This window comes from Cetorhinus maximus, chromosome 22 (assembly GCF_964194155.1).
Source record: "Cetorhinus maximus chromosome 22, sCetMax3.hap1.1, whole genome shotgun sequence".
Lineage (NCBI taxonomy): Eukaryota > Metazoa > Chordata > Chondrichthyes > Lamniformes > Cetorhinidae > Cetorhinus > Cetorhinus maximus.
The window spans coordinates 54,019,986-54,045,975 of NC_135900.1; the positions used below are offsets into that span (position 1 = coordinate 54,019,986).

General features: G+C 43.9%; 1 protein-coding gene across 1 annotated transcript in view; it reads left to right on the top strand.

Annotated features, from left to right (window-relative positions):
* Positions 1-25,990, top strand: part of phf21b (PHD finger protein 21B) — a 252,118-nt gene that overhangs the window by 136,757 nt on the left and 89,371 nt on the right. The window contains exon 7 of the mRNA XM_078568333.1: positions 14,074-14,415. Within this exon, the coding sequence (XP_078424459.1) occupies positions 14,074-14,415 (342 nt within the window). The remainder of the gene's footprint in view (positions 1-14,073; positions 14,416-25,990) is intronic.

The following is a 25,990-nucleotide window of genomic DNA, read 5'->3' on the forward strand; positions in this document are numbered from 1 at the left end:
TAATCACACCATTCTTCTTCAACATCCCTATTCTGTTGCATAACACCTCCCTTACTTGATTCCACTCTTATCTGATTGTAGCCAGAGCATCTCCAGCAACTGCTTTGCTTCCCATCTGTACACAGTTACTTCTGGGCTCCCCAGAGATTTGTCTGTGGTTCCTTCCACTTCCTCATCTTACTGTTGTGCCTTGGTGACATCATCCACACATATATGATCAGCTTCAACACGTAAGATGACAATACTCAGCTACCACCTCAGCACAATTTTCTTCAGTTAAACATTGGGGAAACTGAAATCATCTTCACCTCTCACCACTAATTCCATCCGCTGCCCAGGCATTAGACTGGTTTTAATGGCTGCAGTAGTGGGCCTGTAACAGGCTAGAGAGCTAGTGGCAACCCTGCTGTGGCTATTTCCAGGAGCAACCAGGCAGTCTGCTGTCAGGGTTCCTGAGTCCTTCAAGATGAGTATCCTGCCTCCAGCTCAGAAGTTGCTCCTGACTTTTATTTGTCCCATTGTTTTAACTGCCACCACATTGCTACTCACTCCTCAAAAATGTCTCAGAACTTGAGTATTGCTGAAAAAAGAGACATGTCGAAGCTTTTCACCTTGCACTCATCAGATGCTTCGCAAGAATGCTAATATAAGGGGGAAACAACAGTGTATACTATATGTGAAGAGAGTGCTTGGTTGGCAAGTGGAGACTGGTAGAGGTGTTGCCATGAAGAATGCACCAATGATGGTGACTGCCAAGTTAACTGCCAAGCATTGTTTGGAATTTAAACCAGGAGGCTTGACCTTGATCGGTCAAAGCATTGCCCTGAGGAATGAGTCAGCGAATGGCTGTCACTTATTTTTTTTAGCTGAAACATGTGCAATGTGCGTACATGTTCTTTGTGTCTGCAAAGAGCAGGGCCCTGTGCATTAATATATGTAGCTTCCAGTACACGCAAATGTGCCACACTGTGAGCCTGACTGACGATCTTGAATTGGTTGTCAGCGTAATTCTTAGCACACTGAGGATTATTTAGAAAATGTCCAATCGTGGAATCACATCTGATGTTGGACACTGTGTTTTGAATTTTGCAAGTACGGGCTAGTTGGGTACAGTCTGTATCTTGCCCATTGTGAACAGTGGCTGGGACATGCGGTTTGATACAATCCACCAGTCTTTGGGACATAACGGTCTACATATCTAGCATTCGCAGCTGCATGTAATAATTTCCTTACTTGTCTTATTGGGCTCCATTCTGCGCTCAAATTCATCTTTGAAAAGGAGCAGTCAAATGAACTCCCCTTCCTTGACATACTAATTGAGGAATCTGCCAGGGGGTTCTCTACCACAGTCTACCAGAAGCTTACCTTCACTGGTCAATATACGTGTTGGGATACTTACAGATTCACATGCTATAAGTTTGGTCTTATTGGCAACTTTATAAATAGGGTTCTTGCCATTTGTGCAAGCTTGAAATAGGGCGCATCGAAGGCACCCTGAAGGATAATGGCTACCCTGATAAGATCATTTCACACTGTTTATCACGCAAATGCATGAATGGGCCCTGAAAAGTGCCCAGTCTACCTCAGATTACACTGGAAGGGCAAGGTATCTCAAATTTGAGAAAGAGGTGAAGCTAGCTGTTTCACGCTGCCACTATGCAGTAACAACAACACGAGTGGTATTAGCCACTAACAGGATGCTGCTGTCAAACCAAAAAGACGTTCTGCCTACCATACAAATGAGTAATGTGGTATATTAATTTCAGTGCCAGTGTGATGCTGGGTAAGTAGGCCATACATCCCAAAGATTGGCAGATCGTATCAAACAGCATGTCCCAGACACTGTTCGCAACGGGCAAGCTACAGACTGTACCCAACTAGCCCGTGCTTGCAAACTCAAAACACAGTGTCCAACATTAGGTGTGATTCCGTGATTGGACAACATTTGCTAAATAATCCTCAGTGTGCTAAGAATTACGCTGACAACCAATTTAAGATTGTCAGTCGGGCTCGCAGTGTGGCACATTTGCATGTACTGAAAGCAACATGTATTTGTACACAGGGCCCTATTCTTTGCAGACAGAAAGAACATGTACACACACTGTGCCTGTTTCAGCTAAACAAAATAAGTGACAGCCATTCGCTGACTCATTCCTCAGGGCAATGCCTTGACCAATCAGGGTCAAACTGCCTAGTTTAAATTTCAAACAATACTTGGCAGTTAACTGCCAGTCACCATCATTGGTGCATCCTTCATGGCAACACTCTACCAATCAGAGTCCACTTGCCAACCAATCAGCACTCTTCACACAGTATAAATTGTTGTTTACTCCTTATAATGGTATTCTCACAAAGTGTCCTGATGAGTGAAAGATGCTTTGACATGTCTCTCTTTTCAGCAATACTCAAGTTCTGTACCACCAAACAACTAAAATACTCAGAACTTGCATGGCTGCACCAGTGTTGTTTTGTACTGCAGATATTCATTGAACTTTAAGTTCTGATGTTTCTTATAAATACCAGTTGCTGAAATCAATTATTTCTGTGGTGCAAAGAATTGAGGAAAACCTGTAACCAAAGAGCCATTCATTCTATACTGTAATGATGTACAGAAAAATGAGAGGGTAAATTGAAGGCTATGATTGAGTGATCCCCAGGAAGCAATGGGCTCCCAATTGAGCTGCCATCTAAGGGTAATCTTTACACGGTGATTAAATACTGTTGTCTCGATTTGACTGTTGGATATGATGATTTCTTATGATTGCTTCATAGGTTTGATTTATTATGGTTCCAACACGAGTGTCCACATTATACTATTTTGGTAATTTCCTATGATGGATGAGTGAAGAAATTGCAGGATGGTTTTCCTTCTTGGCATGGTATGCATGCTTCACACATTCTTTGGCAGCCTTCCCTCTCATGAGATGATGGTTTGCACCTTGTTGGTCAACTCTGTGTTAAACATAGTCTTGGCGTGGCTAAGGAGCCCCACTCTGGCATAGCAGTATTAGCTGTACTTGAAGATGAAGCCAGCGGGCTGAGAAGGTGTATGATTCGCTGGCCTCCTGTTTTCTTTTGTGCCTCTTCTCAATCAGCGAACTTTCTGTTTCTTCTCGCCTCTCTCAAAATTTTTCCAAACCACCAGCCTCCAGAAGTTACGGCCATTGGTCACAGTTTCCCATCTTCATATCTTGCTTGTAGGTTTCCTTGTCGCAGTGGTATGGACATCTAGCTAGTCCTGACCAGTGGCCAGTTCATCATACAGAAGGTCTTTGGGTATACGGCCGTCATCCATCTGGTGAATGTGGTCAAGCCTGCGCGGCCCTTGTTGACTCAGCAATGAGTGTATGCTGATGTAATTAGCACTCTCCAGGACCCTGAGTTGGTGACTTTGTCCTGTCAAGTAATGCTGAGGATACGTATGAGACAGAGAAGGTGGAATCTGGTCAGCTTTTTCTCCTGCTGAGTATATGTTGTCACGACCTCACTACTGCAAAGGTGTGCACTGAGGACACAGGCTTGGTAGGCTCTCAGTTTGGCATTCTCAGTCAGGTTGCTGTTGTTCCACACCATTTTACTCAGCTTGGACATAACAGCTTTGTGTTGATTTCAGCATCAAGTGACTGACTGCTAGTGATTGGTGAGCCTCAGTGTGAGAAGCTGTCAACAACCTCCAGCATTTTCAAGCTGATTGATGATAGTATGGCAACAGCCTGGACCATGACATTGGTCTCCCTGATGCTGATGGCAAAACCAAACTCTTTTTACAGACGTGAGAGAGCATTCATTTGTCACTGCAGGCATTCCTCAATATGGAATGTTAGCCCAGCAGCAGTGGTGTAGAACAACTCCCAGATGTGGATTTGGTGCACTTTTGTCTTAAACCTCAGGTGGGCAAGGCTGAAGAGCTTCTGGTATGTAAGTAGACACTCTCTGTAGGTGAATTGAAGGCATGTGACAGCAGAAAAGAGAAGATAATACTAGCATGTCAGCACCAGAACTCAACCCTGTTTGACCCCACTGGATCTCAATGGATTCAGATATTGCCCCATCATAGCTGACCTTAGCTGTCATGTTGCCATGGGAAGAGGAGGCCACATTGAGCAACTTTGGCAGGCAGCCAATTTTCTTCAGCTTAAATAGATTGTCTTAGCTCACATGGTTGAATGCCTTGGTGAGATTGATGAAGGCAATATATAGTGGTGGTCTTTATTCACAGCATTTCTTTTGCAGCTCCTGGCCTGAGAAGATCATGTCGATTATGCATTTTCCAGTTCCATAACCACACTGGGATTCAGAAAGATGCATTCAGTCAAGATCTACAGCCTGATGAGGGCAATGCAGGCAAATATTTTTCCCATGATGCTCAGCAGAGAGATTCTGCGATAGTTGTTGCAATTGCTGCGGTCGCTCTTGTTCTTCTACAGGGTCACAGTGATTGCATCGTGCACACCCTGAGACACTGCCCCCTCCCTCCGCAGAGATAGAAAAGTCCATGCAGGAGTGCCAGTTTCCCATACTTGATGAATTCAGGTGGTAAACATCATCAGCTGGAGCTTTGACAGGGTAACAAACAAGTCAATAGCTTTGCTAAGCCCATCCAGGGTGGATTTGATATCCAATCCTCCCAGGGCAGGCAGGTTGTCTATGGCATCTAGAGCTTTCTCAGTGATTGTGTTCTCCCTACAGTACAACTGAAGGTGGTGTTCCACCCATTTCTCCAAATGCTTATTACAGTTGGTGATGACCTACCAGCCTTTGTTTTCAATGGAGTTGTTTTCTTTGCTGATGGACCTGTTTCTTCTTTGATCCTATTATTCATTCCCCCTAGCATTCCATGTGTCAAAGGACAGCTGGATATTCTGGCAAAATTGTAACCAGGAGTCATTAGCGCAGCATCTAGCATCTGTTGGACTTTACTTTGAACAGCTCTTAGTGCATTCAGAGTCTTTTCACTTGGATCTCTAGTAATTAATGAGAGCAGATTGCTTTGCTTCAGGTTTCATTACAGTGATGTTAGGCTTGAGCCAGTCAGACTTTTTCCACTCCTCCCCATATGTTGTGTGCACGATATTGTAAAGGATGTCTTGAAGTATGTTCCACATCACTTCTGTACTGTGTGTGGGAGAGTGCCTGTTCAGTCGAGTTGAGGAACTGTTGGTTCTTATCTGGGTAGGCAATATAGAACCATAGAACACTACAGCACAGAAAACAGGCCATTCGGCCCTTCTAGTCTGTGCCGAAGTATTATTCCGCTAGTCCCATTGACCTGCACCTAGTCCATAACCCTCCAGACCTCTCCCATCCATGTATCTATCTAATTTATTCTTAAAACTTAAGTGTGAGCCCGCATTTACCAAGTCAGATGGTAGCTTGTTCCACACTCTCACCACTCTCTGAGTGAAGAAGTTCCCCCTAATGTTCCCCCTAAACCTTTCCCCTTTCACCCTAAAGCCATGTCCTCTCGTGTTTATTTCTCCTAATCTAAGTGGAAAGAGCCTACTTGCATCTACTCTGTCTATACCCCTCACAATTTTGTAAACTTCTATCAAATCTCCCCTCATTCTCCTACGCTCCAAGGAATAAAGTCCCAACCTGTTTAATCTTTCCCTGTAACTCAACTTCTTAAGACCCGGCAACATCCTAGTAAATCTTCTCTGCACTCTCTCAATCTTACTGATATCCTTCCTGTAGTTAGGCGACCAGAACTGCACACAATACTCCATAGTTGGCCTCACCAATGTCTTATACAACCTCATCATAACATCCCAGCTCCTATACTCAATACTTTGATTTATGAAGGCCAGTATGCCAAAAGCTTTCTTTACAACCTTGTCTACCTGTGACGCCACTTTCAGGGAATTATGTATCTGAACTCCCAGATCCCTTTGTTCCTCCGCACTCCTCAGTGCCCTACCATTTACTGTGTATGTCCTACCTTGGTTTGACCTTCCAAAATGTAACACCTCACACTTTTCCGCATTAAATTCCATCTGCCATTTTCTGGCCCATTTTTCCAGTTGGTCCAGATCTCTCTGCAAGCTTTGAATGCCTTCCTCGCTGTCCACAACGCCTCTAATCTTAGTGTCATCAGCAAACTTGCTGATCCAATTCACCACATTATCATCCAAATCATTGACATAGTCAACAAACAACAATGGTCCCAGTACAGATCCCTGAGGCACACCACTAGTCACAGACCTCCAGTCTGAGAAGCAATCATCCACTACCACTCTCTGTCTTCTCCCACACAGCCAATTTCGAATCCAGTTTACAACCTCTCCATGGATACCAAGTGTCTGAACCTTCTGAACTAACCTCCCATGTGGGACCTGGTCAAAGGCCTTACTAAAGTCCATGTAGACAACATCCACAGCCTTTCTTCATCTACTTTCTTGGTAACCTCCTCGAAAAACTCTACAAGGTTCGTTAAACACGACCTACCACGCACAAAGCCATGCTGACTATCCTTAATCAGCCCTTGGCTGTCCAAATAATTATATATCCGATCTCTCAGAACACCTTCCAATAATTTACCTACTACTGACGTCAGGCTCACTGGCCTGTAATTACCTGGTTTACTTTTGGAGCCTTTTTTAAACAACGGAACAACATGAGCTACCCTCCAATCCTCCGGCACCTCACCCGTGGCTAAGGACATTTTAAATATTTCTGCCAGGGCCCCTGCAATTTCTACACTAGTCTCCCTCAAGGTCCGAGGGAATATCATGTCAGGCTCGGGGGATTTATCTACCTTTATTCGCTGAAAGGCAGCAAGCACCTCCTCCTCTTTAATCTCTATATGTTCCATGAAACTACTGCTTGTTTCACGTCCTTCCTTATACACTATGCCAGTTTCCTGAGTAAATACTGATGCAAAAAAACTGTTTAAGATCCCCATCTCGTGAAGCTCCACACATAGACGACCACTCTGATCCTCAAGGGGACCAATTGTGTCCCTTACTATCCTTTTACTCTTAATATACTTGTAGAAACCCTTTGGGTTTACCTTCACATTATCTGCCAAAGCAACCTCATGTCTTCTTTTTGCCTTCCTCATTTCCTTTTTTAGTATTTTCTTACATTTTCTATACTCTACAAGTACCTCATTTGCTTCTTGTTGCCTATACCTGCTATACACCTCTCTCTTCTTCTTAACCAGATCGGCAATATCCCTTGAAAACCAAGGTTCCCTATGCCTGTTAACTTTGCCTTTAATCCTGACAGGAACATGCAAACTCTGCACTCTCAAAATTTCGCCTTTGAATGCCTTCCACTAACTGAACACATCCTTGCCAGAAAACAACTTATGCCAATCCACTCTTCCTAGATCCTTTCTCATTTCCACAAAATTGGCCTTTCTCCAATTTAGAATCTCAACTCGAGGACCAGACCTATCCTTATCCAAAATTAGCTTAAAACTAATGACATTGTGGTCACTGGACCCAAAATGTTCGCCTACACATACTTCTGTCACCTGACCTGTCTGGTTCCCTAATAGGAGATCAAGTATTGCATCCTCTCTCGTTGGTACCTCTATATATTGATTTAGAAAACTTTCCTGAACACATTTGACAAACTCCAAGCCATCCAGCCCTTTTACAGTATGGGAGTCCCAGTCAATATGTGGAAAGTTAAAATCTCCTACTATCACAACTTTCTGTTTCTTACATCGGTCTGCTATCTCGCTACAGATTTGCTCCTCCAATTCTCTCTGACTATTGGGCGGTCTATAATACAACCCTATTAATGTAGTCACACCTTTCCCATTCCTCAGCTCCACCCATGTGGCCTCTGTAGACGAGCCCTCCGGGCTGTCCTGCTTCTGCACAGCTGTGATATTTTCCCTGACTAGTAATGCCACTCCTCCCCCTTTCATCTCTCCCCCTCTATCACGTCTGAAACAATGGAACCCCGGAACATTGAGCTGCCAGTCCTGCCCCACCTGCAACCAAGTCTCACTAATAGCAATAATGTCGTAATCCCACATGCCAATCCACGCCCTAAGCTCATCTGCCTTTCCGACAATACTCCTTGCATTGAAATAGATGCACCTGAGAACATTTCTATCACATACGGACCCTTGATTTCTGTCTGTACATGCATTACTCGCTTGACCTTTATCTTCCTCCACCTCACTATCTGCTCTAACACTCTGGTTCCCCTCCCCCTGCAAATCTAGTTTAAACGCCCCGGAGCAGCACTAGCAAACCTACCCGCAAGGATGTTAGTTCCCCTCCAGTTCAGGTGCAAACCGTCCCGTCAGAACAGGTCCCACCTTCCCTGGAACAGAGCCCAATTGTCAAGAAACATGAAGCCCTCCCTCCTGCACCATCTCCTTAGCCACGTATTTAGCTGCATTATCCTCCTATTTCTAGCCTCACTAGCACGTGGCACGGGTAGCACTCCTGAGATCGTAACCCTGGAGGTCCTGTCCTTCAACTTTGCACCTAACTCCCTAAACTCTCTTTGCAGGACCTCCTCCTCCTTCCTATCCACGTCATTGGTCCCTACATGGACCACGACATCTGGCTGCTCACCCTCCTGACAATACTGAGAACTCGATCCGAGATATCGCGGACCCTGGCACCAGGGAGGCAACAGACCATCCAGGATTCTCGATCACTCCCACAGAACCTCCTATCTGTCCCCCTAACTATCGAATCCCCTATCACTACTGCTCTCCTCTTTCCCCTCCCTCCTTTCTGAGCTGAGGGTCCAGCCTCGGTGCCAGAGACGTGACCACTACAACTTGTCCCTGGTAGGTCGTCCCCACCAACAGTATCCAAAACGGTATACCTATTGTTGATGGGAACGGCCACAGGGGTGCTCTGCTCTTTCTGTCTATTCCCCTTCCCTCTCCTGACATTCACCCAGCTGCCTGCCTCCTGACTTTTAAGGGTGACTGTCTCCCTGAAACTCCTGTCTATTACTGCCTCTGCCTCCCGTATGATCCGAAGGTCATCCAGCTCCAGCTCCAGTTCCCTAACTCAGCTTCTCAGGAGCTGCAGCTGGATGCACCTTTTGCAGGTGTAGTCCTCAGGGACAATTGTGCTGTCCATGACTTCCCACATGCTGCATTCGGAGCACTCGACTGCCCCAACTGCTGCCTCCATTACCTACTCCTAATTTACTTAAAAGGACTTTACCCGGCCGTACCCCACTGGGAGCAAGCTCGTACTCAACCCCTGCTCGCCTAAGCCTCTCGAGCCAAAGCCTCAAAGTTTCACTCCTTCACTGGGCCACTCGCCCACTGGCCGCTCACAGGCTGGCCGCTCCTCTTCAGCTTCCCCTCCTTTTAGCTTCAAGCTCTTTTTCAAATGTTGAGTGCAAGAGTCCTTCTCCTCGATTCCCTCCTGAGTCGTGGTGACTGCGCTGACTTCTCCCAGAATGCTTCAGTCACTTCTCACCAGCTCCCTCTGTTGGATGCCCTTCCTCCTGTTGAGCGCAAGAGTCCTTCTCCTCAATTCCCTCCTGAGTCGTGGTGACTGCGCTGACTTCTCCCAGAATGCTTCAGTCACTTCTCACCAGCGCCCTCTGTTGGATCATATATGGCTGACATTGATACGAGGATGGCTTTTCTGCTTTGAATAAAAAATCTTGAATGGTTGCATCCTAACTCTGGTCCACACCAGGGAGTGATCTGCATCCCAGTCAGCGCTGTGATAGCTGCGTGTGTTTAGAATGCTATTGAGAGGGTCACACCTGGTGGTGTTCAGATCCGGCTGGTGCCAGTGCCCTGATCTTGGATGTCTCCAGCACACCTTGTGATATGGTTTGGTCTGAAAGCAAATGTTTAGCTGCATAAAGCTCGTGGCAGCAACAAAGCTCAAGTAGTCTCTCAATTTTCATTTATCTTTCCCATGCCATTATGTCTGAGGCAGGAAGTACATCCTCATGGTCTGTGCCCACTCTTGCATTGAAATCCCCTAGTAGGTAAGAATGTAATGCCTTAGGGATTCTGCTGATTGCTCCTAATAAAACTGGACTCTCACCTCATTTAGTGGAGCACAGTGTTGGAACATAGACATTCATGAGGTTAACTAACCGTGTTTGAGTTTGGGGGTGGGCAGCAGTTCTATCATCAAGAGCAGTGAGTTCCTTATAATGAAGCTTACACACTGTGCACATGTTTCCTGAGGACTCTTCCCCTGCGAGATGAACGTGTAAATGTTTTTAATATATTTCTTTCAGTGATGCACTCCTGGCAAGCCTTCTCTCTTGTAGGAAGCTATGTCAATGTTCAGCCTATCAAGTTCCAGGTTGATCACAGCTGTCTTATGCATGGTATTGACCACTACAAGTTGTCTGTCAGGCCTGTGTACATTGTCCTGATGTACCAGCTTTCCAATCAAAGAGTTGGCAAATTCTCTCTTTTCGTTTTGTTTATTTGCCTGGTGCAGTAGGTTCATTACACTAGTTGAATGGAGACTCTAAGCTCCAAGCAGGTGGACCATGACAGGTCTGCATCTTTCTAGTCAGGGGCTGTCCAATTTGAGGCGGCTGGTGGCTGACCAGTGGGATATGATGGTCTGTCGGAGACAGCCTGTAGCACCTGTTCTCTATGCCAATCGAATTGGGCTTTTCACTCATAATTGCTCTCCCCTGTGTAGCAGCAAAACTGGAATGTCTTCTCCAGGGCACAAACCTGGGCAAAATTTATGGAGACCATGGACTGCCCAAATGTCAGTGTCCCCCTCTTGACCTTCCCGACTGGGTCCAAAGGAAGCATAACATTACGTTTGGCACCAGCTTAATTGCAGGAGTTGCGGAAGAATGACATAGTCTTTGGGTTCCACTCCAGATTATTTTGCTAGGGTTTACTTCTTTAGCCTTCAACCACTCCAAGGCATCCACAAAACAGTGGAGCTGTTCACCCACAGCTGAGTGCTTGGTACATGAGCACCAGAGCATACCCACACACCGGTGAGCCTACACACTGCATGTTGGGAGCCATACCTCCTCCAATTTCCTCTGAAGCATTTAGCCTGGGGCTGCAGTTTCTGTGTATCACCACTAGGAGGCACAGCTGAGGACTTGCTGATGGAGAGGCCGTGTACTCACAGGGAGAGACTTGTGCGTTTGGCTTTCCTTTTTGCATTGCTGCTATGCGACAGTGTGGCTGTAAATGAGAAGCAAATTAGCATGCTAACTCTCTTCACCTACATACTAGACAGCACCTCAACCTGTTGGACATGCATTACAATACTGCCAAATCCTAAGGTTATAGGAAAGCATAGTTTTTTTGGGGATTACTGATATTGATAGATTGATATTTATTATTTAAATGAGGTCAAAATAAATTATGCAAGACGCTACAAGGTAGCTAATCTATCTTTAAACTGGTGCAGTCATAAAGAAAACTATTCCTTGGATCTGGTATGCTTATTTGCATGTTGATGTATTCCCTGACCCAAAACCACTCATAGCTTGGTTTTGTGATTTGGTTGGCATCCCTCCATCCGTGAGGGATGATGGGAATGCAGCCTCAGAATTTGGTGAGGTCATATGAGATCATCTGATGCACTTCTTTTGATGGCTGAACAAGCGATTCTTTAGAAAAGCATAGTCTGCCACACGTACCGCACATAAAATTATCTCTTATTGGTAGTGCGGGATGATCCCTGCAGCCATCTTGTTTGCAGGGCTGGCATCTGCTTTGGAGCTTGTGAAACCACAGGACATCATGGCGTGAATTCCTGCCACAGCTGGTGTCAGAACCTGTATTGGTCGTCAGCTAGAGTTTCCCACTTGTTGTGATAGTTGTTGAGGGCTTTCATGTCCCTTTGACAACATCCTTGGATTGGAGCTTTGGGTGCCCTGTTGGTCTCACAGCACAGGCTACCTCTCCATATAGCTTATCCTTGAGATGTGGCCATATTCCATCCTGTGCACATGCCCAAATCAGAGGAAGCCTTCTTTGCTTGATTAGCGCTATCATGCTTGGACTCTGGCAAGGAAACAGCTGGAAAAGGCAGAATATCAACGGAGCTACTCAAATATGGAAAGCCCCACCTGCTGCCACACCTCACAACAACCCCCTCCTCTGCTGGAGCCAAGACTCTGCCCCAAAGGATGTGTATGATGCAAATATCATCTTATACAATAAGAACAAAGGCAATCGAGGGGTTTCCAACAGCTACCGGGGCATCTCACTCCTCACCGTTACTGGAAAGGCTTTTACCAGAGTCATTCCAAGGAGATGTCATTGAGAAGTCAACAGAATATATACCCAGAAGCATAATGTGGCTCCAGAGCAGGCAGATGCACAATGGATATGATCTACTCCTGATGTGAGCTTCAAGAAAATTGCAGATAGTAGCAAACATCAGTCTACCTTGTTTTTGTGGATCTCACTGTGGTAGGACCAACCTAAGAAAATCAGCAGCCTTCCCAAGCTTCGCAGTCTCATACAGTCCTTCCATGATAACGTGCATGGCACTATTCTGTTTGACGGCGTCATCTCTGACAATTTTGGGATTAAGAGTGAGGTGAAACCGGGCTGTGTCTTAGCCCCTACTCTATATCTTTTTCTCTGCCCTACTGTCCTATGCTTTCCTTGCTGAAATAGTAGGAGGTCACAGCCACACTCCATCGGAAGGGAAACTTCTCAACTTATCAAGACTAAAAGCCAAGGCAAAAGTGCGGCATGTCCTGATCAGAGACTCCTGTACACTAATAGTGCTGCACCAGTTGCCCAGAAAGAAGATCAGATCCAAAACATCAAAGATTCCCCCAATTCAACACTGCTGTGCATGTCTTCTGGGATCTTCCAGTTGTCAAAGAAATGCACAGCGCAGCATCCATCCCCTAGGAAACTGTTGGAGCTGAGTGGAGTTGGGTTAAGACAGGACACGCCCCCTTACAGCACTCGCTGCCATTTGGTAAGTTTAAAGGAGCAGTCTTTGAATGTTAATGAATGAATGAGTGAGTGGGTCGGTTAGTAGGGTGAATAGGTGGGTGAGTGCGTGGATAGGTGGGTAAGTGGATAATTGGGTCAGGGATTAATTGGGTTGGGGGTAGTTGTGAGGGGTGATCGAAGGTTGTATTCGAGGGGCGGGGGTTGATTGGGGGGTCCGTTGTGTAGTTACCCAGGAGTTAGACCAAGCATTAATCTGTCTCATTCCTGCGTAACTGAAACTGGACCAGCCATATAAATACAAAGCAGCCTGTTTTGATTGGTACCCCATCCGCCACCTTCAACATTCACTCCCTCCACCACTGACGCACAGTGGCAGCAGTATGCACCATCTCTGTTTGCCTGCATGAGTGCAGGTCGAACAACACTCAAGAAGCTGGACACCAAGATACAATGCAACAATTCACCAAGGATCTTTCTGCAAACCCACGACCTCTACTACCAAGAAGGACAAGAGCAGCAGATGCATGGGAACACCATCGCCTGCGAGTTCCTCTCCAAGCCACACACTATCCTGACTTGGAACAGTATCGCCATTCCTTCACAGTCACTGAGTCAAAATCCTGGAACTCTCTTCCTAACAGCACTGTGGGTGTACCTACACCTACTGGACTGCAGTGGTTCAAGAAGGCAGCTCACCATCACCTTCTCAAGGGCAATTAGGGATGGGCAATAAATGCTGGCCTAGCTAGCAACGCCCACAATCCGTAAAATAATTTCTAAAAAATTTGGGTAAGTACTGCAGAACTATCTAAAGTCTCCAACTCTAGTTCAGAATCTGAGACATTCACGGAGGGTCCTGGGGAGCAGGGGTATTGCTCATTGGAACTTTAAACTTCCCAGGCAATTCCTATGTAGGTTCAGTCGGGACTTCCATTGGGCTCCAACGTGCATCTTCAGTCACACATCTGGCCTCTGATGATCCGGAGGCAGGAATATTTGGTGCATTATGTTTTGTGAAGGACCTACCTTAATTAACATTGTTTCTGGCTGTTCTATATCCAGAAAATGTGATAAAACGTTCATGGTGTTAGGCTACTTGTTAAGAATAGACAACTCTTGAGTAAAGTTCAATGAAATTTTTAATCAGTTATTTAAGGAAATAATTTCTAAAAATCTGTTTTAGGATTTTATGATTGTGCCTCTTTCTGCAGGTTAGGCCAAAGACCCTGATTCCGGACAGCCTCTCAGTCACTCTGTGCCGTGACCAGACTTCCAGTCAGCCTCAGTCTCTTCAGAAGACCACTGTAGTCAGCATTAAGAACCCAAGTCCCGCTCTTCCGACTGCCAACAACACTGTCAACCATGTGCAGACACCAGCTGGCCAAACACAAAGTTTTGCAGAGTCACCATTGGTCTCCACACCAATCAGCAGTGCTGGTGTGGCTTTTGCAATCATTTCTGCTTCTCCAAACAATGGCAGTATGAGCAGCAGTACAGTCTCCCTGACCAGTGACACTATCAGTGTCCAACCTCTTCTACTCAGCACGGACAAGGTAAGGAACAACTTTTGAAGAAAATGTTCAACCAAAGGAAACAAATTTGGTATAGACCTGGCTATAATTGTGTGTAATCCAAAGATGAATGAATCCAGTTCCATATCTGTTATGATTCATTACGTTCTCCATTCTCCATCCCCAGCCAGTGGTATTGTTTCCCAAGTGGCTGTCAGGTCAATTTTAAATCAGCTGACGGGGGGGATGGTAGGTGGTAATGTGCAAGAGGTTTCCTTGTCCATGTTTGACCTGATGACGTGAGACTTCAAGGGGTCCTGAGTCACTGGTGAGACTCCTAGGGCAACTCCCTCCCGATTGTATATGAGTGTGCCACCACCTCTACCATCTATCCTGCTGGTGGGACAGGATGTACCCAAGGATGGTGATGGTGGCTTCTGGGACATTGATAGTAAGGTATGATTCCGTATGATTATATCAGGCTCTTGCTTGACTAGTCTGTGGGATAACTTTCCCAATTTTGGCACAAGCCCCAGGTGTTAGTAAGGAGGACTTTGCAGGGAAGATAGGGCTGGGTGTGCCGTTATCGTTTCCGATGCCTAGGTTGGTGCGGGTGGTTCCTTTTTGATTTTTCTGCATTTGTTTGGTACAACTGATTGGCTTGCTAGGCCATTTCAGAGGGCAATTAAGAGTCAACCATATTGCTTTGGGTCTGGAGTCACGTAGGCCAGACCAGGTAAGGACGGCAGATTTCCTTCGCTAAAGGACGTCAGTGATGAGTTTTTAAAACAATCAATGATAGTTTCACAACCACCATTACTGGGACTAGTTTTTAATTCTCAATTTTTTTTATTAATTAACTGAATTGGGGTGGGATTTCAACTAGAGCATTAGACTTGGACTCTGGGCTCCCTGCCCAGTGACATTACCACTATGTAACCACCTCCCCATACTGAACACTTTGGAATCATCAGTGAACATTCCCGTTTCTTATGATAGAGGGAAGTCATTGATGAAGCACCTGAAGATGGGTGGGCCTAGGGCACTGCTCTGAGCACTGAGTGATGATTGGCCTCTAACAACCACAATGCCTTGCTTTGTGCTAGGTATGATTCCAACCAGTGGAGAGTTTTCTCCCTGATTCCCATTGACATCAATTTTGTTTGCTCCTAGATGCCACACTTAGTCAAATACTGCCTTGGTGACCGTCGCAGTCACTTTCACCCCCTCTGATTGTGAGGTTTTGGTGGCTGTAAATAAACAGGCAAAACAAAGTTGGAGAGGACCAGATAAGGGCCAACCAGCATTGTCGCAGAGTTCCTGAGTTGAGTTGACTTATAATACAGAAGCAAAACTAGTAGCCAGGAGTTTTGAAGAGTGATTAGGTGATACAGATGATAGAATGGACTCTTCCACCGCTGGAAAAGTAATCTTAAAAATATTTTTGGCACTTTTGGCAATTTATAATGAGTGTAAGTTAATTGACCAAGTATATTACATCTACTGGATCTGCTTTATTTACTCTACCAATTACATTCTTCGTAAAACTCTAATACACTGTAAATTGTCTCAAACATACTTTCCCTTTCGTAAAACTATGTTGGCTCTGTCCAATCTTGCTTTGCTTTTCTAAATGCATTGTTAAGACTTCCTTAATAATAGATTCCAGTCTTTTCCCAATGATTAATGTCAGGTTAATGGGCCTGTAGTTCCCTGATTTCTATTTTCCTGCATTTGCAAAGAATGGTGTTACATTTGCTAACTTACAACCCACTAGGGTCATTCTAGAATTCTAGAGAATTTTGGAAAATTATAATCAGTGCATCCACAATCTCTCCAGCTACCTCTTTTAGATCCCTAAAATGTGGGGCAACACGCCCTTGGGATTTGTAGGCTTTTCGTTCCTTAGGTTTTTCTGTTACCTTCCTCATCTGATATTAATTACTTTAATTTCTTCACTTTTATTAGCCGCTTGGTTACTCCTGCTTTCTGGTATGTGATTTGTGTCTTCTATGAAGATAAGACAAAAATATTTGTTCAACGTGTCTGCCATTTCCTCATTTCCCATGATAATTTCTCCTGTCTCTGCCCCCTAAGGGACCAGTGCATACTTAAACTACTCTCCTCTTTATATACCTGTGAAAATTCTTACAATCTGTTTTTATATTCCTGGCTAGTTTACTCTCATTCTATATTTTTCCTCAACTTATGGTAAATTTTTGATCTCCTTTTTCTGGTTTATAAAAACTCTCCCAAACCTCAGTCTTACAACTATTCTTTCCAACATTATTGGGCTCATTTAATTTAATACTATCCTTAACTCCCCTAATAAGCCACAGTTGAATTTTTCTCTGAGTTTTTGTGTTTTAATGGAACATATTTGTTGAAAATTTTGAATTATTTCTTTAAATATTTCCTACTGTTTATTTACTGCCATACCTTTAAATCTATTTACCCACTAGCCTTAGTCAGCTTCCCCTTCTTTAATTTGCTTGGTTTAAGATTAAAATTCTTGTTTTGGACTTAAGTATGGTGTTCTCAAACTTAATATGGAATTCAGTTGTATTATGATTACTTCTTCCCAGAGTATCTTTTACCATAAGATTACTAAATAGCACTGCCTCATTATACAATACTCTACCTAAGATAGCTTTATTCTTAGTTGGCTCTATGATGAGATAAGCCAGGGAACTACAGGCCAGTGAGTTGTAGAGATAAGCCAGGGAACTACAGGCCAGTGAGTTGTAGAGATAAGCCAGGGAACTACAGGCCAGTGAGTCTCACGTCAGTGGTAGGGAAACTATTGGAGAAATTTCGGAAGGAGAGTATCTATATCTCCACTTGGAGAGGCAAGGTTTGATCAGGGATAGTCAGCATGGCTTTGTCAGAGGGAGGTCATCCCTAACAAATTTGATTGAATTTTTTGAGGAGGTGACCAGGTGTGTAGATGAGGGTAGTGTAGTTGATGTAGTTTATATGGAATTCAGCAAAGCCTTTGACAAGGTCCCACATGGGAGACTTATAAAGAAGGCAAAGGCACATGGGATACAGGGTAACTTGATAAGGTGGATTCAAAATTGGCTTAGTTGTAGGAGGCAGAGGGTGATGACAGAAGGATGCTTTAGTGACTGGAAGCCAGTGTCCAGTGGCGTACCACAGGGATCTGTGCTCGGTCCTCTATTATTTGTCATTTTTATAAACGACATAGATGACTATGTCAGGGGTAGGATTAGTAAGTTTGCGGATGACACAAAGATTGGCCATGTGGTCAACAGTGAGGTTGAGTGTCTTGGGATACAGGAAGATATAGACGGGATGGTCAAATGGGCAGATAAGTGGCAGATGGAATTTAACCCTGAAAAGTGTGAGGTGATACACTTTGGAAGGAGTAATTTGACAAGTATTCAATGAACAGCATGGCACTAGGAAGTTCTGAGGAACAAAGGGACCTTGGTGTGTGTGTCCATAGATCTCTGAAGGCAGAGGGGCATGTTCGTGGGGTGGTGAAAAAGGCATATGGGACACTTGCCTTTATCAATCGAGGCATAGATTACAAAAGTAGGGAGATCATGTTGGAGTTGTATAGAACCTTGGTGAGGCCACAGCTGGAGTACTGCGTGCAGTTCTGGTCACCACATTATAGGAAGGATGTGATTGCACTGGAGGGGGTGCAGAGGAGATTCACCAGGATGTTGCCTGGGATGAAACATTTAAGTTATGAAGAGAGGTTGGATAGACTTGGGTTGTTTTCGTTGGAGCAGAGAAGACTGAGGGGCGACCTGATCGAGGTGTACAAGATTATGAGGGGCATGGACAGGGTGGATAGGGAGCAGCTGTTCCCCTTAGTTGAAGGGTCAGTCACAAGGGGGCATAAGTTCAAGGTGAGGGGCAGGAGGTTTAGGGGGATGTGAGGAAAAACTTTTTTACCCAGAGGGCGGTGACAGTCTGGAATGCACTGCCTGGGAGGGTGGTAGAGACAGGTTGCCTCACATCCTTTAAAAAGTACCTGGATGAGCACTTGGCACGTCATAACATTCAAGGCTATGGGCCAAGTGCTGGTAAATGGGGTTAGGTAGGTAGGCCAGGTGTCGGTGCAGACTCGATGGGCCGAAGGGCCTCTTCTGCACTGTGATTCTGTGATGTTTTGTTCAAGGAAGCTGTCGTGAAAACATTTTACAAACTCATCTTCCAGACTACCTTTTGTTAATTTATCTATATGAAGCCTAAAGTCCCGCATGATTCTTACATTGCTTTTGTTACAAGCGCCTATTATTTCTTGCTTAATGTCCTGTCCATCAGCATAACTACTGTTAGGGGCCTATAAACTACTCCCACCAGCATTTTCTGACTCTTGTTATTCCTAATGTTTATCTACACTGATTTTACTTCCTGATCTTCTGAACCAAGATCCTTTCTTTGTACTGTGCTTATGTCATCCTTTATTATCAGGACGACGCCCCTTTTTCCATTGTCTGTTCGAAATGTTAAATACGTAGAAATATTTATTTCCCAACCTTTGGCACCTTGCAACCATGTATTTAATGTAGACCCATTTATCGCTATTTGTCCTGCTACTTCATCTATGCTTTGTGTCTTCAATTTTATTTTTCTAAGTACTATTCTTTGCAGGGCCCTTATACACTGGTGCACTACTACCATTAAACTCTATATCCCTTCCTGTCCCACTCTGCTTGCCTTTACCAAAATTGCTAAACTCCTCTATTGCCTTAACATTCTCTTTAGATTTCAAAATTTCCCTTCTCCCTTCAATGCCCTATTGATAACCCTAGTTATGCGATTTGTCAGGACACTGATCCTAGTCCAGTTTAATTGGCGCCCACCCCAACAGAACAACTCCCTCTTTCCCCTGTACTTATGCCAGTGACTCGTGAATCAAAACTCTTTCTTACAGCACAACTCTTAGTCAATTGTTTATTTCTCTAATCTGCTTGACCCTGTGCTAAATTTGCATGGCTCAGAAAGTAATCCAGAGATTCCTACTCTTGAAGTTCTGTTTATTAGTTTAAAACCCAGTTCCTCAAACTCTGCTGAACCTCAATCTTAGTTATACCTTTGTCATTGGTTCTTACATGCACCACAACAATTGGATCCTCTCCCTCCCAGCCCAAGTTCTTATCCTACTGCAAGGAGATGTCTGAACCCTGGCACCAGGCAAGCAACCCCACCTTTGGAACTCCTGGTCTTGGCTGCAGAAAATAGTACCTATTCCTAAACAAAAACAGAATTACCTGGAAAAACTCAGCAGGTCTGGCAGCATCGGTGGAGAAGAAATCAGTTAACGTTTCGAGCCTTCACGGCCCTTCGGCAGAACTGAAGCATAGTTAGGAGAGGGGTGAAATATAAGCTGGTTTAAGGTGGGGGGGGCGGCGGGGGGAGAGAGAAGTTGAGGGTGTGGTGATTGTGGAGATAAGCAAGCAGTGATAGGAGCAGATAATCAAAAGATGTAACAGACAAAAGGATCAAAGAGGTATTGAAGGTGGTGATATTTGTCTAAGAAAAGTGCTAATTAAGAATGGAAGACAGGACACTCAAAGTACAGCTCTAGTGGGGGTGGGGTGGAAAAGACTAACAAGGTTTTAGTTTTAGATTTAAAAATAATGGAAATAGGTGGGGAAAGAAGAATCTATATAAATTATTGAAAAAAAAAGGGGGGGGTGGAGAAACGGGGTGGGGATGGGGGGAGGGGGAGTTTAAGATCTAAAGTTGTTGAATTCAATATTCAGCCCGGAAGGCTGTAAAGTGCCTAGTCGGAAGATGAGGTGCTGTTCCTCCAGTTTGCGTTGGGCTTCACTGGAACAATGCAGTAAGCCAAGGACAGACATGTTGGCAAGAGAACAGGGTGGAGTGTTAAAATGGCAAGCGACAGGGAGGTTTGGGTCTTTCTTGCGGACAGACCGCAGGTGTTCTGCAAAACGGTCGCCCAGTTTGCGTTTGGTCTCTCCAATGTACCTATTCCTTGTTTATTTAATCCACTACCACCACCATATTCCCATCCACCACCCCCCTAACCTTACCACTAGAATGGCCTTCTGCACCATGATGCTGTGGTCAGTTTGCCCAATCTCTGTATAAACCTGGTTCTCATCCACATAGGCAGCAAGTTCATCATACCTGTTGGACAAAGACAAGGAAAGAACCAAGTCACCTCCATCACGTCATCCTGGACCCCATTCCTGCCTGATTTACAGTTGCACCATCTTGCCCCTAACATTGACTATCTCTAAAGTACTATTTAATCTAAGAAATGTGACTACTCCTGGAGCAAAGTGTCTGGTAAACATCCCACTCCCTGATGACTTGCAATATCTGCTGCTCAGACTCCAGCTCAGCAACTCTGAGCCGAAGTTCCTCGAGCTGCAGACGATGCAGCGTTGCCCAGAAACTCTTACATGCTGCAGCTAGGGCACACCACCTGTCACACCTGCCTAAACTGTTTACTTATTCTATTATTGTTCAATTATTTTAGCTCTATATATGAATTTGTTTATCTACTAGTTTATCTAATAGTAAGGTACAGATTCTGAGCTCTTGAATTTGATACACCTCCCTGGCTTAAAGAGCATAAATAAAACTGCGATACTCACCAACAAGTGCTGTTCTGTGATGCCACTTTATTTGAAGCTCTGGCTCCTGACTCTGCTGCACTCATTCTCCTGCAGGTCCGCTCTCTGGCCTTGTTTTGTCCTCTGTCTCTCCTCTCACTTTCCCCCAGGTCTGCTCTCGGGCATTGTTTTATCTCCTGTCTCTACTCTCACTCTCCCACAGATCCACTTTCTGGCCTTGTTTTATCTTCAGTCTTTCATCTTGTTCTCCTACAGGTCTGCCCTCCAGCCTGGTTTTATCCCCTCGCTCTCCCCTTGCTCTCTCACAGCTCCACTCTTGAGCCTTATTTTATCCTCTGTCCGTCCTGTCAGTCTTCCACAGGTCTGTTATCGGGCTTTGTTTTATCCTCTCACTCCTCTCGTTCTCCAGTGAAACATTAAGAGAGTTAAATCTGGATAAATGTGTATCTAAGCTCCCACCCTTGGGTGACCGAAAGAACATGAAGCTCATTATTTTTAGTGATGCGTTGCATGCTGATCTTGCTGATGGGTATTCTGCTGCAGCTGGTTTCAGAATATTTTTTGTGGATGAGAATGAAAAGTTTTGTATGGTACATTAGCTTCGTAAGGTAAGAAAATAAGTGTTCTTAAAAATTCCCTGGCTGCTGAAACTATAGCTTTTGTGGAGACAGTGAATATGGGATTCTGTTTTGCAATTATTTTAAGTGACATCCTATACGTTAAGTACTGAAGGTGGCATACCCATTGAATGTTGCGTAGACAAAGGTTTATTGTGGGATGATATACACTCTACAAAAATTGTGAGCAAAAAAAGATTATGGATTGACCCTACTGGCTTGAAACAAATTTCAGAAAGAAAGGAAATCTTTAGAATTAAATGGGCAGATGCAGACCATCAACTGTCAGATTGTTTTGCAAAAATAAATTGTTCGAGGTCCTGGAGGACGGGCATTTCACAATGTAAAGCTTTGTATCTTGTATGGAAGTGCTTTAAATTTTTTCGACACTTCAGTTTTGTACGTTTGGTCCGGATTTTCATTTTGGAGGCAGGAATTGAGAGTGGGGAGATTTCCTGATGTTGCAATCCAAAATTTCCAAAATTCCCTAGATGCGGGAATGGACCCATTAGATTGGAAAATAGAAAATATAACTCCTTTATTCAAAAAGGGAGGGAGACAGAAAGCAGGAAATTACAGGCCAGTTAGCCTAACATCTGTCATAGGGAAAATGTTAGAAGCTATTATTAAAGATGTTATTGCAAGGCACTTAGAAAAATTCAAGGCAATTGGGCAGAGTCAACATGGTTTTGTGAAAGGGAAATAATGTTTAACCAATTTATTGGAGTTCTTTGAAGGAGTCATGTGTGCTGTGGATAAAGGGGAACCAGTGGATGTACTGTACTTAGATTTCCAGAAGGCATTTGATAAAATGTTGCATCAAAGATTATTGCGGAAAATAAAAGCTCATGGTGTAGGGGGTAACATATTGGCATGGATAAAAGATTGGCTAGCTAACAGGAAGCAGAGAGTTGGCATAAATGGGCCTTTTTCTGGTTGGCAGGATGTGACGAGTGGTGTGCCACAGGGATCAGTGCTGGGGCCTCAACTTCAACAATTTATATAAATGAATTGGATGAAGGGACCGAAGGAATGGTTTTTAAATTTGCTGGTGAGTCAAAGATAGGTAGGAAAGTAAATTGTGAAGAGGATGTAAGGAGGCTACAAAGTGGCATAGATAGGTTAAGTGAGTGGGCAAAGATCTGGCAAATGTGAAATTGTTCATTTTGGCAAGAAGAATAAAAAAGAAGCTTATTATCTAAATGGTGAGAGATTGCAGAGCTCTGAGATTCAGAGGTATCTGGGTGTCTGAGTGCATGAATCACAAGGGTTAGTATGCAGGTACAGCAGGTAATTAGAAAAGCTAATAGAATGTTATTTATTGTGAGGAGAATTGATTACAAAAGCAGGGAGGTTATGCTTCAGTTGTACAGGCCATTGGTGAGACCACATCTGGAGCATTATGTAGAGTACTGGTCTCCTTATTTAAAGAAAGATGTAAATGCATTAGAAGCAGTTCATAGAAGGTTTACCGGACTAATACTAGGAATGGGCGCGTTGTCTTATGAGGAAAGGCTGGACAGGTTAGGCTTGTATCTACTGGAATTTAGATAAGTAAAAGGTGACTTAATTGAGACCTTTAAGATCCTGAGGGGTCTTGACAGGGTGGATGATGTGGAGAAGATGTTTCTTCTTTGGGAGAATCTAGAGCTAAGGGTCACTGTTTAAAAATAAGGGGTTGTTCATGTAAGACAGAGATGAGGAGAATTTTTTTCTGAGGGTTGTGAGTCTTTGGAGCTCTAAGCTTTGGAGCTTTAAGGCAGAGTTAGATAGATTCTTGATTAACAAGGGGGTGAAAGGTTATCGAGCATAGGCAGGAATGTGGGGTTGAGGTTACATTCAGATCAGCTATGATCTTATTGAATAGTAGAGCAGGCTCGAGGGGCTGAGTGGCCTCCTGCTCCTAATCTGTATATTCATATGATCCCACCTTCTGACTAGCAGAAGTTGATGTTTTCATGGTAGGGAGTTGGGGACAGGCTGGGGTCTGGTCTGCCCCTCCGGCAGCATACCTGAGGTGGAGACTGAAGTAGCCAATGCCAATATATTATTGTGTTGGAGTGGTTTCAAAGATTCCTGGAGACTGCTAGCTATAAACACCCTTAACATGTATTTTTAACATATTTACAGATTACGGTGAACACCCTTACAAGCTTCTGACCATGCTTGCTCTCCTTTTACTTTCACTTTAGGCTTTCCCAGAGTCTCACATCATGTGAATATATGTCACTTCTATGACATCACAGACTAGTACAGTTAACTCTTTATGGGACTTAGTCTAACTTAATCCATTATACTACATCTTCCCCCAAGTCTCTGTTCAGACTTCAATGTTCCCTGGAACCCCAATGCTTCCTCCTGAACATTTCAGTGTTTCAGTCTCATAGGAAATGTAGCCTCTTTTTGTTCTCTTGGGTAGATGTCATTTCTTTCTTCTTCCATGTTCTCTCCTTGTTCTCTCTTCTCATTCTCTCTTCTCTCTCCTGCCTTCGTTTTTTTGAGATTCTCACCTTCCCTTACACTGATAAGCATTGTGGTGCCTTCATTAGTCTACGGTACCTCATTCTCTCCTTGTTAGTAGGGAATAAGGCCTTCTCATTCTGCTGTTTGTCCTCCAGACGCTGTTGAAGTGAATTCAAACCAGTAAATGGTTTGGGATCACCTGCTTCTATTCTTTCATTTCTGATGATTTGGACTTCTCTGCTGCCTGATTTTCACTCTGTTGCTCAATTGCGATCAAAGCTCTTCTATTTTTTCTTATTGTGCCCTGTTCCATCTGGACAATGTAAGATTTTGGATGTGGTGATTTCTCCACTATTTCTCCAAATCTCAACTGATCTCTGGTCCAAACCTGTTCTCCCTGTTGAAGATCTGATAATGTCCTTGCTCTGTGACTTGTATATGTGATACATCTGGATATAATTTCTTCCAATGACATCAACAGACCTGTCCACCAAACCGAATACCATACTCCGGTTCTGCGCTTGATAATACCTAAATGACCTTGATGTAGGTGTTGTAAGATTTCAAGTCTCAATGCTCTTGGCATTACTATTCTATTATCGTATACCAGTAAATTATCGATCACTGTCAGATATGCTCTCCGCTCGAAATATGGTCTCAAGGACTATGTGGTATGTATGTTGGCCATCCTCTAATGCAAAATTCACTGATCTGCTTACATTCCTCGTCTGATTTTTGAACCTCTTTGATTTCACTCAATCTATGTGTAGTTGTCGGTAATGTATGGATTGTCATTATAGTAAACTTCTTGATTTCTTTCACAAATTCAATATTGCATTTTTCTGGATTCTCTGCTTCAATGCATGACAATGCATCTGCTGTGTTCTGTTGTTTCCCTTGAACATATATTGTATAAGTATCAAACCTCATCAATCTTAATTTAAACCTCTGAACTCTTGATGACATCACTGCAAGCTCTTTTGAATTCATTTGTGTGACTAAAGGTTCATGATCTGTTTCAATCATAATGTGAAGACCTAAGATGTAGTCAGCAAATTTCCCACATGCCCACATGGCTGCTAATGTTTCCTTTTTGATTACTGCGTATCTCTTCTCTATATCTCTTAATGACAGTGATGCATAATAGACTAAACTGTGTTTTCCAGCTCTGTTCGTACCTGAAAAGGTACTGTGCCCAATCCTGTAGAGGATGCTTACACTGCTACTATTGAGGTAACTCCGGGTCATAATGTGCTAATATCTGTGATGACATCAACTTCTCTTTGATTTTGTTGAATGATTTCTGATGTGCTTCTTCCCAATACCGTCCATTGTCTTGGTGTAGCAACTGGTGCAGTGGCTCATTGAGCCCGCTTTTTAGAAATGTTGCCACTTGATTCACCGTTCCCATGAACCTTTGAAACTCCCAATTGCCCTTGGAGCTGGAAATTATTTTATGGCTGATTTTCAGTGGATCAGTGTTTATTCCAGATGCACTCACTGTGTGACCAAGAAACCTGATTGTTGGCTATGAAAACTCACACTTAGTGTTTAGTATCAGTCCTGCCTCTTGTGGTCTTCTCAGCACTGCTCTCACTCTTATGTCATGCTCAGTTTGAGTGGACCCATGTATCAACACGTCATCCATGTGGCAAACAACTCTGTGCAAGTCCTCTAAAAGATTTGACATTGTTCTTTGGATGATCTCTGGTGCTGATGCTATTCCAAAGAGTAACCTGTTGAAACTGAATCTTCCAAATGGTGGTATAAAAGTTGTGAGAAGCTTGGACGCCTCTTTTAGTGGTATTTACCAGAATCTACTGTTAGCGTCTAAATTAGAGAATATTGAGCTCTTCTCTAATTTTGCTAAACTCTTATCTACTGATACCATCGGATGAACTTCTCTTTTCACAGCTTTATTGAGTTGTGTGAGATCAACACATATTCTTATGA